Here is a 16,134-nt window from a genome sequence, read left to right on the forward strand (position 1 = left end):
GGGAGAGGTAGAGTTTCATTGACTAGCACATCTTCAGTCGTCTGCCGCCCAAACATGCACCGATCACTATGACTTTACACTGCACGATTAAGCAAGCGGCAGGCCATACAAGTGATCCATGTATTGTTTATGCATAAATCACACAAGCACTGTATACTTATCTTTAGTGCTTCTGTGTGATCTGGCATCCCGCTCAGTTCTGGTGGAGGCGGCAGCCAGAGAGCAAGACAGGAGAGCAGGTTGCCAGCATCTCAGCAGTTCTGATGGTAAGTATACAGTGCATGTGTTTGCCCTAACTGATCAGTGAGGGTAGTGTCAGTGCTAGTGTAATGTGTGTGTGTGTGGGGGGAGGGACATTCGTAGTAGATCATAGTAACTGCTCACCTCCTACCCATCCTGGCACATCAACGCCTGCCCAGGTCACAGACCATGCCTGGATCAGTCTCTGAAATAGGGTCTTCTCCAGTCTATTGTTTAGTATGGCTTGCCTTTGTGGTGACCCACGGTGTGGAGGTATGTGAGAGATGGTAAAGTGTGACGCTAGTCTTATGGTGGTTGTCCAAGATATAGCCTTGCCTAGTGATGGTAATTTGTCGTGACGCCAGTGCCGGTTGGGCTCACAGGTATGATGACACACCTGCTTTTATTTTAATGGGTCGGCTATACCTTGTTCCCCTGAGGTCAGTGACCTGCCGGGCTGTTGCAGGGTCCCTTGGGTACTTATCATGGTGGTCCAGAGTGGAATAGTGACCCACCCCGATTATTGGTACTGCCACCCACAGAAAGGGGAGATGACCCAAGGAATGTGTGTGTGCTGAGTCGATGCTTGACAAGGAATCACAGAGTCTCTTTAGCATAAATACAATCTGGTTTAATCTGAAGATGGCAACAGATAATACAGCTTTGCCTTGATACAATACTTTACACTTGATAAGTTACTTAATACTTAAGAATCCAGATCTGCACTTAGAGTAGAAGGAGTGATACATTTGTGCTGATTGAGTTGTGTGATGAGAGGTGGAGAAGAGGATCAGAGGAGGATGTCAAGAGAGTCCCGACCCAAGTAGAGAGAATACTTGTGCCTGTGTTTTGACTCTTTGGTCTTTGCACCACCTATTGCCCATCAGTGTCGAGTGACCCCTCATAGAGTGTGACACAAGCCCCAGACGAGTGGTATGCTGAGGGTTCCCTGCTGACACCCACGCTGCGAGATAGAGTTCATAGGCTTCTTGCAACTTTGCTCTATCTGGATCAGTTCCTTACTTCTTTATGGATACTGGCCTGCACTGTGTTCCTCTGGTCCACAGCGTGGGTTAGGGTGATCCCTGACTTGTCCTCTCTAGTGGAAGCTTTACACTGCATATTGTGTAGTGAGGTTGCTTGAGAAGAAACGGTGTCTAGGTACATGTGCTCTACGTCTAGACCACAAATTAGACTGGGGACCTGGCAGGGGACAGGGCCCAACTGGACCACTGTAGAGAGCATTCTGGCTGGTGTCCTTCCTCTACAGAGTCTAAAGGCAAAAAGGACCCTACACTTCCTCAACCCATGTGACTATAGCGCATATAAGGTGTGCTGTGAGTGGGGGAGGAGTGCGTATGCAAAAGTAAAGAGAGAGATGATAGGTGAGAAAAAGAAAGAACTCTCATTGGCTTGCAGACCCATGTGGTACACAAATAAACAATTACCCTTTGAGTCCTACCGCTGTGCAATAACAGCATACATTTTTTTAAAATTCATATCTTTTTATTTATTTTTCAATATTTTCCCATACAAAAGTGACATTATTACTTCATCATAACAATTTTACATATACAAGCACGTGATACAAATTAACCACCATCCAAAAAAATTCCCCAAATTACCCCTCCACCCCCCATCCCCCCCCCCCCTGGTCTGACAAAAAAAAAAGTTAAATATATATATATATATATATATATATATATATATATATATATATACATAAAAAGCTCGCCTCGCCCCCTCCCCTCTAATTCCCTACTCCCTCATACATTTCATAACTTCTCATACATTTCATAAAATCTTTCCCATTTCTCATTTTTCACAACTTGGAGTCCCCGGAGCCATCCATTGTTTAATTATAATAAATCTAGCATAGAAAAGCATTTTCTGTACAGTTTTCTTACTCCTTTTTCTCGCAATGATGTTAGTGGTGTCTCCCAACAAAGCAGTGACCGGGTTCAGCTCAAATTTCACCTTACTCTTCCCTTCAATTTTTTGGTGCACTCTCCCCCAGTACTCTTGCAAGACGCTGCATGTCCAAAGCATATGTGCAAAATCCGCCTCCCCACAACCACATCTTGGACACTTTCCATCCTTTTTCGCTTCCCTATTCTACAAAGGAACATTGGGGTGTAATATAATTGATGTACTATATTAAATTGAATAATTCTATGATTACCCACACTTGAGACTTCCTTAATACTCTTCAGCACTTTCTCCCACCTGCTCTCATCTATTTCCCCAATTACTCCCTCCCATTTTTCCTTACTTTTTATCCCAATCTGTTGTTCCTTTATCTCTTTCTCTTTGATTGTCCCGCCCCTTAGTTTTTCCACTAGTGGGCTGGCGCTACATACTTGCAGCTTACTATTATTCTGACTTAAACTAACGCTTTTCTACATCTAACATAAGAGAACCAATGTCTTTCCTCTATCCTATATTCTATTTTTAAAGTATCCCAACTTTTGATGTTATTTCCGTCGATTATGTCTCTAACTGTTTTCACCCCCACCTCCTCCAATACTTTTACTACTCCCAATTTCCTAATTTCCCCTAACTCATCATTTAACCACAGTGGGGCAAACTCCATTGTTCCCTGATTATTTAGTGCTTTTTTCAGCCAGTCCCATGTTCTGACTAAGGTCTTTACCATTACCAATTTTTTCCAAGCTATGTTCCCCAAAACTCCTGTTTCCAGTATTTGAAAAATGTCCCAGGTTCCATTGCTGATGCTTTTGCTCAAATACGAAAAAAAACCTATCCTGCCTCCACCTAGCCAACCAATATATTTGATAATAATATCTTTCCATATCTGGGACTCCCAGTCCACCTCTTGTCATTGGAATATATAGATTCTCTTGCTTTGTTCTTACTCTTTTTCGTCCCTATATTAATGCATTCAACATCACTTTTATTCTTTTAAAATATTTTTTCTCTAACACTATGGGGGTAGCCCCAAATACATACAGGAGTTTTGGTAACAGAACTGTCTTAATTAGAACAATTTTATCTGCTTTAGAGATCATCAATCTTCCCCATATACTCACTTTTTTCTTCATTATATTAATGGTGGGCTCTATATTTAGCTTATTAAACTGGACCAAGTCCCTTGAAACCTGGATCCCCAGATACCTAAAACTTGCCCCATCTTGTAAGTTAGATAATAATGGAAAAAATATCTCCTGTTTATTACCCAAGGTCATCAAAGTGGACTTGGGCCAGTTTATCAATAATCCTGAGAAGGTCCCCATTTCTTCCACTAATTCTATAACTCTAGGGACTGCTACAAGAGGGTTTCTTAAAAAAAACAAAAGATCATCAGCATACAGGGATATCCTGTCCCCTCCACCCCTCGCCCCAAATCCTTCTATAAGATGATCCGACCTAACCATAATTGCAAGGGGTTCAATTCCGAGGGCGAAGAGTAGAGGGGAGAGAGGACATCCCTGCCTGGTTCCCCTAGTGAGTCTAAACATCTCCGAGTGGGTCTCCCCCGTCATTACACCAGCCTTTGGGTTTTTATACAGCGACTGAACCATCCCTATAAACTTCTCTCCCAATCCAAACCGTCTTAACACCTCCCACAGGTACTCCCACTCTATCCTGTCAAATGCCTTTGTTGCATCCAGAGACAGGATGGAGTGGGGCCCCTCATTCCCTGCCACTTGCATATTTTTAAAGAGACGTCTAATTTTATGTTTCGCCATCCTCCCTGGAATAAACCCACATTGGTCCTCGTGGATTATACTACTTATCACCCTTCCCAATCTCAAGGCCAGTATCTTAGAGAATAATTTTGCATCGCTGTTTAACAGCGAGATTGGCCTGTAGGATTCAACCTCCGGATGGTCCTTTCCCGGTTTAGGAAGCAAGATTATAGAAGCTTCCTCCATTGAGGATGGCAATTCCTCCTCATCCACTGCCTCTGTTAATATCCGATGTAAACTAGACAACAAAAATTCATTGTGCACCCTAAATAGCTCGTAAGGCAATCCATCTCTCCCCGGCGCTGAATTACCCTTTATGGAGGCCAGTGCATACTTCAACTCATCTAGTGTTAAAGGAGCGTCCAACTCTTCCCTTTGCTGAGAGCTAATCTTAGGAAAGACAATCCCTCCCAGGAAGTGTTCCAGCTTTTGTTTATTATAATTACTCTCCGTTGTATATAGTTTTTCATAGTACTTTTTAAACTCCCTATTAATCTCCCCTGGATCATTAGTAATCTCACCTGTCTCAGTCTTGATTGCCTCTATATTTCTCTTTTCCCCCTGATTTTTAACCAGCGCCATTAGACCTTTGTTTGGTTTACTTGACCCCACAAATTTTTTTGATCTCATAAACTCTGCTTTATTTCTGGCTTTATCAGCCAAATACTTTTCGAAATCTTCTTCCCTATCTCTAAGCACATTTTCCAGCTGAGGTGATGGTGAGTTTTTGATTTCTTCTTCTACTTTTTTAATTTCCCCCACTAATTCCTTCTCCTTTTCCCTAAATTTCTTTTTTAAAGTGCATATTACCCCATAATATTTTCCTCTTATTATAGCTTTAATCGTGTCCCAAACCACCCCCCCTTTAGCAGTGTTATAATTTATTTCCCATAGATCCCTAAATTCCCTTTCTAACTTTTTAGTGTCCTCTATTATATGTAACCAGTGTGGATTAATTCGTATATTCCGTGACATTTTTACTTCTCTACTCTGTATCTCCACTACCAAGGGAGCATGATCAGAAATACACCGGTGCAAATACTCTATTTTACTAACTTTCTGTGCCATTATATCATTAACCAACCCTAAATCTATTCTGGACATAGTCCGTGCCGACTTATTCCAACAGGAAAATGTGCTTAGTTCTGGGTGTCTCTCTCTCCATACATCCCTTAACCCTAACTCTTTTAAGATGTTACACAAAGGAGAGTTACGGATGACTCCCCTGGGGCCAGCCAGTCGCAACCTGTCCTTCTGTTCATCTGCAACAATATTCAAGTCGCCTATAACCAACACGGGACAGGGGTCCTTGTTCCTACTATACTCAAATAATTCTTCCAAGATTTTGGACTTAAATGGCGGAGGAATGTAAACAAAGGCTAGGATACATATCATATTGTCTACCTTACAATATAAGAACACAAATCTGCCTTCATTATCGCTCTTGCAGTCATATAGTTTCCAACTGAGACTTTTATGTATTAAAACAGACACGCCTCTTGCATAATTGGAGAATACCGAATGATATTGGTTTTACTAAGTACACCACTGGACTCTCCTACTAAATGGGTTTCAAGCAAACCTACAATACATGGGAGATGGTTTTTGAGAACATTCATTACCGTTAATCTTTTAAGTCTATCAGCCAACCCCCTGATATTCCACGCTAGTATTTTAACCATCCTTCATATGTCCAAAAAAAAAAAAAAAAGGAGAGGGGGAGATCCCAATGAATTAAAACAGGAGTAGAAAACAGAAGAGGAAGAAAGAAGAGGAGAAAAAAAATAAATAACTGAGCATACATACTTGCAGTAACGACATCTTGTGGTAAAACTCTGGTACTACTACATTACCACTTATTCTTAAAAGTACAGGCTTTTATGAAGAGTCTAACCAATAGCAACACCCGCGGGATGAAGCACTGAAGGCGGCTGGCCTGCCCCCAGTAGGAGGAAACCACAGCCCCTCTATGATGCGGTTCCATTGATTCTAATGGAGCCGCGTCTTAGAGGGGCGGGGGTTTCCCTCCACTGGGGACGGACAGACTCAAGTACTTCATCCCCGGCCGGTGCCCAGGAATAGAATGGTGCCATACGCGGGAACTGGGTCATGATTTAAAAAAAAAAATCACCAGCTTCCCCGCGCAGGTGCCATTCTGTCCATGTGCAAATCTTAAAGCGATTTGCAGATGAAAGAGAGATGCAAGAACCGTGGCGCTATTGGAATCTTATGTATACGAGAGAGAGAAGCAGAATGCGCCAACCTAATGTTCTGCAATATCAGCTTGATTTTTTAGGACTATTTGATTTTATATTCATAAGGTTAGGGTATATGGGAAGCGATTTGGGAGGGGGGGGTGCTTTTTACAGTCACTATAATGTTTATTTCATATTTAGCAGTTCTCGTTTTTTCTCTCGGTGTTGCTGATAGTGGCAGAATATTGGATTTGTGCTTCACTCTCCTTTCCAGCAGCAACTCCATAAGGATCAATGCTTTCTGATTGCTTCTGTTCCCAAAGTGACTAGCAGTAGTTCAGTCTGGAGTAAACTTGTGAACCCTCAGCTCAGTAACTATTAACACGGAAGAGGCCCGATCATCTCATGGAAAGGGAAAAAAATGCTTTCCTGCATTAAAAATTCCAGCATGCTGTCAGTGAATGGAACATTATTTTGTCCATAGGAAAAAGGGATTTTCCAGGCTTTTTTTTTCATTTTAATGACCTTTTTTTTTTTTACTTCCAGCACCCTCCACCAGTCTTGTGCAAGCACTGTGGCCTTTTTACTTCCTACCCAACCCAGCGCTGTACCTTGGGTAGTGGTTATATCTGGTATTGCAGCTGGACTGAGCCGCAATACCAGGTGCAGCCACTACCCAGTGTACGGCACTGTGTCCATTAGTTAATGAAAAGCCCAGGGTGTTCACACAAGGAACCTTTATGCTGCTGTTATATGTATATACAGCAAGGTTGTCAAACTTTGCCCGCTCCCAAAACTACAATTCCTATTATGCCTGGATATCCAAAGCTAAAGGTGCGTTTACACGAAACGATAATTGGCCTGATCGTACGATTAACGATGTCGGAGTAACGATTTATTTTTCATAACGATCAGCGTTTAGACGGTACGATATATCGTACGGAAAATCGTTTTGCGATCGCTTAAGCCTATCTCACACATAGGTTAAATCGGCAAACGACTGTTCACACGGAACGATCTGCGAATTTTTTGCGAACGACGATTTGATAACATGTTGAAAGATCAAAATGAACGATTTCTCACTCGTCGTTTGATCGTTCACTGCGTTTACACGTACGATTATCGTTCGAATTCGATCGTTATCGCGATAATTCGCACGATAATCGTTACGTGTAAACGCACCTTAAAGCTTATGATGGGAATTATAGTTTTGCAACAGCTGGTGGGCCAGAATTTGACACCTGTGGTCTACCATGATACAACCCCTTTATTATTGTAGGCGTGGCTGCCGATACCTTAGCTGTGATTTGCTCATGCAGCGGCCACTACAGGAGGAACTTGGTATTACATGTGACTATTCAAACAATGTACCAATGGAGTCTGATAGAGCAAGCTTGTGCAAATCCATGATGTCTACTAGGAAAGAGGTCAGACGAGTCGACCCCATTACCAGGGTACATGTACATTTTGGATACAATTGCACAATGCCAGCAAAGCTTTCATCTCCCGTGAAGGTTTTCAGTTGGCTGCTTGTATTCTTGTGTTATTTCTTTACTTTATATAAGAAGCTTTTAGCTTTTTGCTTCCAGTAAATAAGTTTGCGCAGAGCCACGTAAAAAGCTTCTCTGGACAAATGTCTAATAAAAATATCCCTGGCATGTTAACTTTGTCAAGAGGAAATTTTCCAGCTGAAATATTTATGGGGCTGTGTTTTAATTATGGATAAATATTGCCTGGGGCATTCCAAATGAGTTGGATGGAGTCTAAAAAAATCACTTATCTGCCGGGGAGTTAGGCCGACTCCTCCGCGTGCCTCTTCCAGCAAGAGTATTAGTGAGGTCTGAAGAGGAGCGTGTCCTACTGTGAGCCGGGGGGAGGCATGCTCCTCACAAGACACATGGCACGAACAGGTGGGTTACCGAGGGCTCATGCCCAGGCTATACAAGGAACCAGCCCACTCCTCCTTTCTACAGAAACTTCTCTATCAAATCTTCTGGATTGTTCCATCTTGTTTTTAACTGGATGTTTAATGGTTTTCACATCTTTGAATATTACATCTTACTATAGTATTTTATATGACCTGTAACTTTATCTAAGGGCCATATGTTAAATTTAATGTCATGCGTCCCTCTATTTGCATATGCACGCTCACCCTTCTATTATATACTAGGAAAAATGGGTAGCAAGCATGCTCAGTTTCCTTATCTCCTTGACAGACATGTAGTGAGCATGCTCAGTTTCCTTATCTCCTTGACAGATATGTAGTGAGCATGCTCAGTTTCCTTATCTCCTTGACAGACATGTAATTAGCATGAATAGTATTCATAGCTCCTTGTTAGACATGTTGTGAGCATGCTGTTTCCTTATCTCTTTGACAAAAATGTAATTAGCATGCTCAGTATTCATAGCTCCTTGACAGACATGTAGTGAGCATGCTCAGTATTCATAGCACCTTGCTAGACATGTAGTGAGCATGCTCAGTTTCCTTATCTCTTTGACAAAAATGTAATGAGCATGCTCAGCATTCATAGCTCCTTGGTAGACATGTAGTGAGCATGCTCAGTTTCCTTATCTCCTTGACTGACATCTAATTAGCATGCTCAGTATTCATAGCACTTTGCTAGACATGTAGTGAGCATGCTTAGTTTCCTTTATCTCCTTGATGGACATGTAATGAACATGCTAGAAATGTAGTGAGCATGCTCAGTTTTCTTATCTCCTTGACAGATATGAAGTAAGCATGCTCACATCATATCCTCTTCTGTTTATTATGAGGGGAATGGTCGCAATCGGACCCCATGTAACATCCATGGCCGCCCGGTCCTTATAAGATGTCATAGTCATAGATCGTTTGCACCTGATGGAAGTCTGCCATCTCTAACTGCACAAGGTCCCATTTATGTCGTCCATTAATGTGTCGGCTGCGGAAGCCTTTGTAAGACTTCTTCCTTGTGTCCAGATGGATGCGGATTGCAAAACAGACCTGGTGAGACGATCACTGATCACTACATATAAAATTTACCTTATACTATACAGTATATCGACTGTACAAGCGATAACAGGCAGAAGGCGCCAAACCTGAGAGGCGGCTGATTGGCTGCTCATATGTAAGGTCCTGTTATTGGAGACAATGAGTGATTACATTTCTCTGGCATTAGTCTTATGTCCATGAGCAGTCACTTACTCACTACACAGATGAAGCAGAGGACCCAAAGGAAGACATTGCAGTCCACTTTAAAGGGGATCTCAGGGATCTCTGGACAGTTCCTGACATGGACAGAGGTGGCAGCAGAGAGCACTGTGTCAGAATGGAAAGAATACACCACTTCCTGCAGGACATTCAGCAGCTGATAAGTACTGGAAGACTTAGGGTGCGTTCACACATACAGGAACCGCAGCAGATTTAATGGTGTGTTCAGTCATTTAGTTACATTGATATCTGCAGCGTCAAATCTGCTGCGGATCCTGTATGTGTGAACGCACCCTAAGTCTTCCAGTAATTATCAGCTGCTGTATGTCCTGCAGGAAATGGTGTATTCTTTTCAGTCTGACAGTGTTCTCTGCTGCCACCTCTGTCCATGTCAGGAACTGTCCAGAGCAGTAGCAAATCCCCATAGAAAACCCTCCCCTGCTCTGGACAGTTCCTGACATGGACAGAGGTGGCAGCAGAGAGCACTGTGTCAGAATTGAAAGAATATACCACTTCCTGCAGGACATACAGCAGCTGATAAGTATGGGAAGGCTGTAGATTTTTAAAGGGAACCAGTCACCCCCGTGCCGGGGTGACAGGCTCCCGACCCCCCGTTAGAGCCCCATATACTTATCTAATCCCGCCGGGTCCTGCTTCTGGAGGTGGTCGGGTGACGGAGATCTCAGCCGCTGCAGCCCGGCGCGCGCGCTGAGAGATGAGTCCAACACTCATAGAGAATGACGGAGAGTCCAGCGCTCCGTCATTCTCTATGAGCGTTGGACTCATCTCTCAGCGCGCGCGCCGGGCTGCAGCGGCTGAGATCTTCATCACCCGACCACCTCCAGAAGCGGGACTCGGCGGGATTAGGTGAGTATAGGGGGCTCTAACGGGGGGTCGGGAGCCTGTCACCCCGGCACGGGGGGTGACAGGTTCCCTTTAAATTGAAGTAAAATACAAATCTATATAACTTTTTGACATCGGAGTGAGCCATGTGCACTGACCTCCCACACCATGGAGCCACAATTCCATATGAATGGATGACACACAAGATACAGAAGACCCCTCAGTATACAGCAGCCGTCATCTCATTTGCCGTTGACACCGCGGCTTTGAAGGCTCCGAATCCTCAACGTGTTAAACTTTTTCTAAAGTTCCAGCAAAGTGACGGCGGCGGCAGCGGTGTATGAGAAGCCGCTTTTGTCCTCTCTAAATGATTACACTTTCCATTTGATTCTCTAGCTCGGGGAGCGCCGTACAGTATAGCGCTGGATTTTTTTTTTTTTTTTTTCTAATTTTATTTTTTTTTAGGTCAAATGAAAGCGAGAAAAGAAGAAAAAAAAAAACACAGTCCAACTGAGAGAGATGCAAGAAGCGGGGAAGCCTCAGATCTTTCTCTTTTGGCTTTACATAATAGTCGCGGCCTGTACTTATTTTAACATCACTCAAACCCTCTTGGGCGTCTTGTCTTCTCCTTAACAGGAACCATTTCCCCAGTTGCTCTCACTCCTGTGACATCTGCCGCAGCTTATAATGGAACCGGTGCGGTTGCCAAGGCAGCGAAATTTAGCACAGCCCCTCGAAGGCTTGTAACAAAGAAGAATGAAAGTTCTTCCCGGTCAAAGTTCGCGCCCCCGGTGTGTGTTTGCCACCGGTTTCCATCAGCCGCTTCCCCTGACTGAATTAAGCGCATAGGGGGCGAGTTCACGAGGTCGTCGTGTCTGGCAGCTGTGTACGCCGCGCCAATGGCCTTACGGTCAATGTCATCTACTGGAGAGACGGATGGGATTGTATACATCACGGATTTGGTGTTTGTGGTGATTTTCTTAGGGGTGAATGAAAAAAATTATACAAAAAATTTTTTTCCTGCAAAATCCACAGATATTTCCAGAGATTTCGAGCTCCATGTTGAAAGTTTCATATTGTATTTAAACCTCCCCTATTTATTTAGCTAGAGACCAACATTTACACTTATTTCTATACAAAAAAAAAAAAAATAAGCCCCATTGTTTTTTAGCTGAAAAGAATGGAAAAAAAATCTAGAAATGGAAGGTATGTGTCGATATTTCTTCATGTTTATAAACTGTGTCTGACCACGGGGATGGAAATGGTGCCGAATAGTCCTAGAGACATTTGAAAAGTTTTGATAGGACATGGTCCGGGTGTTCAGACTCCCACCGATTGCTGGATAGAGCCGAGAGAAGCTCTTCTAGGTGCTTCACTCTCCTGGTAGGTGAAGCTGAGCTTAGTGATTCTCCTGTTGCTGTCTAATGATCAATGGGTGTCTGAACACCTAAAAGGAAACTCCAGTGAGAAAAAAATCAGCTTGTGTTTGAAAGTTGACCTGCAGGAAGTGGTGTATTTTTGTGCTCTCTGCTGCCACCTTTGTCCAGGTCAGGAACTGTCCAGAGCAGGAGAGGTTTTCTATGGGGATTTGCTACTGCTCTGGACAGTTCCTGACATGGACAGAGGTGGCAGCAGAGAGCACTGTGTCAGAATGGAGAAAAAATATATAATTTCCTGCAGGACATACATCAGCTGATAAGTACTGGAAGACTGGAGATTTTTACATAGAAGTAATTTACAAATCTGTATGATTTTATGACACCAGTTGATATCGCTTCTAAGATATAGCCCCTCTGACATGGGCCAGTTATCAGACGAGTGGACTTTATTTCTGCAGATAAAGTTGCATGTCTGCATGTGAACTTAAAGGGGTTTTCCAGCAGTAAGTCAGATCAGCCAGTGACTAAGTGGACATTTCCTATGTGTCGAGATGGGAGCAGGAAGCCCTAATGAGCAGCGACCAGCAGCATCCAATCAACAGCAGCTGGTAAATATATGGACAATCCCTTTAAATTCTGCATGCAATGATTACAGTATTCTCCTTTGATATATTACTCAGAGGCCACTGAGTTTTCCATGATGAAAACTTTTTACTAATCCATAGAAGGATCAGCACCAAATGCAAGAATAGGGGTCTGGATTGCCCCTACCTCTGTTCAAACTCCATGGGGCCATTGAAGATAGGTGAGCACCGTACTCCACACTGTATTCGGTAATCCCATAGACTTTGATTACAGTACCTATACTCGACATCTGGTCTATTAAGACATTGGCAGCTGGGACCCCCTTGTTTTTATCATTAGTTGGGGGTATTATAGCTGACATAGGTAAAAAAAAATAATTGCTCTTCATGTTTATGTAAATGTTTCCAGAAATTTACCCATAATTTGCTTAAATACAGAAATAAAAACAATTGATAATAAATTATAATAATATAAAAAATAATTTTTAACAACCTTTTTATCTACAAATTAGAGAATAAAAATTTAAATTTTTTTACTTTGACAATTTTTTTCATGATTGACAAAGTTTACCAAATGTGTCTCAGGACACTAAAGATAAGTTTATCTTAAAAAATAAAGAGTTAAATCTAATATCATAGCACGGACAGAAAAAAAAAAAAAAAAGGCCGGACTGTGTTCTGCTCTTCAATAGCGATCAGCAGCAGAGGCCGTGCCACCTTTGGTGCAGATGATCGATACATGGATTTAGACTTGTGACTATGTCTCCACCTAGTGGTCATTCAGTGTTATAGCAGTTGGGAAATGTAAATGGTAAATGTATACGAGTAACCATTGCAGCATTTTACAGTGACATGAGGATGTATTGTGAGAGATCAGTCTACAGCTTGGTATCAGTCTCTCCGTACCTATAGGGGTGGCATTATATTCACTTTGATCTGTATTCTCAGCTTCTCGCAGGTGTTTGTATCACTGGTTATATTCATCTTGACACTTCCGCAGGAGACAGACTAGACAGGTTCTGTGTAGATTCACACCTGCAGTTTTCCATCTCTTTAGAAATAATAATTGTGACATACGACACATCGCACAGACATGTGACTCCATTATGTCCTATGGGACTGTCAGTCTCTACAACTTCTAATTCTCAACCTAAGTGCATGCAAAGCTGTCGTCCTTTTGCAGAATGTAGAAGTATAGGAGTGTTAGCATGTAGTATACCTGATTATACTAGGGCTGACCTGGGTAGTACTCTAGGACAGTACCAGACAGGTAATTGCAGGCTGAGGGCTGCCTTCTTTTTGGCTAGACTAGTGATCTAGGCCAGTGAAGGGTTTAATAATGACATCCCTGGTGGTCTAGAGCTCTAATGGGTTTGATGAATGCATCCCTGGTGGTTTAGGGCATTCGAGTGTTTATTGGCTTCATCCCTGGTGCTGTAGGGCAATAAAGAGTTTAATAGTTCCATCCCTGGTAGACCTAGGGCATTGATAAGTCTAATGATTACATCCCTGTCGGTCTAGGATAGTGAAGTGATTGAACTTTGGTTGTCTATGGCGTTAAAAGGTTTAATAATTAGAATTTTGGTCTAGGATAGTGATGAGTTTAACTATTAACTCCTTAGTGGTCTAGGGCAGTGGAAATAGTTATTTGTTAAATCCCTGGTGGCCTAACGCAGTAATACAATTGATGATTACATACCTGGTGGTCTAGGACATTGATAGGATTGATGATTACATCCCTGGTGGTCTAGGACATTGATAGGATTGATGATTACATCCCTGGTGGTCTAGGGCAGTAATACGATTGATATATTTATCCCTGGTGGTCTAAGGCAGTAATATGATTGATGATTACATTCCTGGTGGTCTAAGGCAGTAATATGATTGATGATTACATCCCTGGTGGTCTAAGGCAGTAATATGATTGATGATTACATCCCTGGTGGACTAAGGCAGTAATATGATTGATGATTACATCCCTGGTGGTCTAAGGCAGTAATATGATTGATGATTACATCCCTGGTGGTCTAAGGCAGTAATATGATTGATGATTACATCCCTGGTGGTCTAAGGCAGTAATACGATTGATGATTATATACCTGGTGGTCTAAAGCAGTGATAGGATTGATGATTACATCCCTGGTGATCTAGGACATTGATAGGATGGATGATTACATCCCTGGTGGTCTAGAGCACTGATAGGATTGATAATTACATCCTTGGTGGTCTAGAGCAGTAAAGATATTAAATGATTGGTGCTCTAGAGCAGTAATGGGTTTAATTCTTACCTCTCTAGTGCTCTAGGGCAGTGAAAGTGTTTGTTAAATCCCTGGTGGACTAGAGAAGCGAATGGATAGATTTCTGGTGGGCCAGGGCATTGAGGAGTTTAATGATTACAACCAGGGCAGTAACTTTTCTACTTAATAAGCCAGCGATTGAATTGATGATTACATCCCTGGTGGCCTAGGGGCCTGATTGTTTGAGGCCAATAATGGGTCAGTGATAATGTCCCTGGTGGTGTAGGGCAGCTTGTTAGCTAATCATAGGTCGTTTCCCAGCAAATGGTAAATGGGCATCTTCCCCTCAGGCAAGGCACTAAAGAGGCCATACGGGCACTAACCATAATGTGAGGCCTAAACTCCTAAACACGAAGACTTGGCTTCTATGGTTACTGTGATATCAGAGTGCACTGAATGAAGACTACCGCAGGGGGCCCTGGACCCTCTCAGTCCATCTATTTACTGCATAAACATGGATGGTAATATATATATATATATATACACACAGATAAGAGGTTGTATAGCGAGATAAGAGCAGTGACTGAGTTAGCGGCATGCAGCAGGCTGGCTTTGTGCAGCATCTGCTTTAGTTGCTATGGAAACCGGCCAGCCATACATACAATACCCATAGGTGCGGGGACCTGTAGACGAGTCAGTGGATATACAGTAGACACACGGCTACTAGGGGCAACCGGGATAAAAGTGAGGGATCACGCCATATGAAATATTCATTCCTAGAGAGAACGTCTGCAATATTTATTAAAGGATGTGTGTGTGTCTTGATGTAGCAGAGCTGAGTTTATCATTGAGCTGTTTATATCATCCATCGGAATATAACATCCTCCATGTTGAGGTGCGTGTTCCTTTGTGATATAGAAGAAGTCAGGCAGTATAAATCCCTGGTAACATATAGAGCGCTCGGTGTAAAGGATAGAAAGCCATGGCACACTGCCGGGATCAGCGGAGGGTGTTTGATATTAAAGGCCACTTCCCCTCCGAGGTGTCAGGCACATAGGAATGAATTATTAAAGATCTCAGCCGGGGACGATGGAGGGGACACGTCTCATATTGACCCGGCGCCGTCCTGTCGCTTTATATCTCACTTCTATATACCCTATACCTGTAGATACTGGCATCAGCTCGACTGAATATAAAAATCTGGATATAACTGCTACCGTGTTTTTCTGAAAATAAGGGTCTCATATTATTTAGTTTCTCTTAAAAAAGGGCTAGGGCTTATTTTTGAGGAAACACAGTATGTCTGTACACTGTAGCCCCACTCTTTACAGTAGTTAGCCACCATACTGTATATGCCACTGTTGTTAGGGTCCTATACTGTAAGTTCCCCTGAAGTTAGGCCTCCAAACTGTATAAACCCCCCCCCCCCCCATAGTTCCTGCCCTCTGAAGGTAGTCCCCATACTGTATACCTTCATCCCCGCTCTGTAGTATTTCCCCTGCATACTGTATACATCCCCTTCTGTAATTGTTTGCCCATACTGTATACATTCCCCTCTGTAGTAAGGCCCCCCATACTGTGTATCTCCCTCCGCCCTCTGTAGTTATTCCGCCATACTGTATACATCCCTCCCTCTGCAGGTAGTCCTCCATACTGTATACCCTCCTTCCTTCTCTGCACTTAGTCCGCATACTGTGTACCTCCCTACCCCTCTGTGGTTATTCCTTCATACTGTATTACCTCCCTACTCCCTGAA

The 16,134-nt window shown here is 42.8% G+C and overlaps 1 protein-coding gene across 5 annotated transcripts in view; it reads left to right on the top strand.

Moving 5' to 3' along the window:
- Window positions 1–16,134, top strand: part of MSRA (methionine sulfoxide reductase A) — a 244,834-nt gene that overhangs the window by 194,510 nt on the left and 34,190 nt on the right. The window contains exon 7 of one of the 5 annotated variants that reach the window (XM_069975809.1): window positions 12,016–12,101. The exons of the other annotated variants lie outside the window; for them this stretch is intronic. Coding sequence (XP_069831910.1) covers window positions 12,016–12,039 — 24 coding nt within the window. The 3' untranslated portion in view covers window positions 12,040–12,101. Of the gene's footprint in view, window positions 1–12,015; window positions 12,102–16,134 lie in introns of those variants that run through there. 5 annotated transcript variants of the gene reach the window in all.

This window comes from Dendropsophus ebraccatus, chromosome 6 (assembly GCF_027789765.1).
Source record: "Dendropsophus ebraccatus isolate aDenEbr1 chromosome 6, aDenEbr1.pat, whole genome shotgun sequence".
NCBI lineage: Eukaryota > Metazoa > Chordata > Amphibia > Anura > Hylidae > Dendropsophus > Dendropsophus ebraccatus.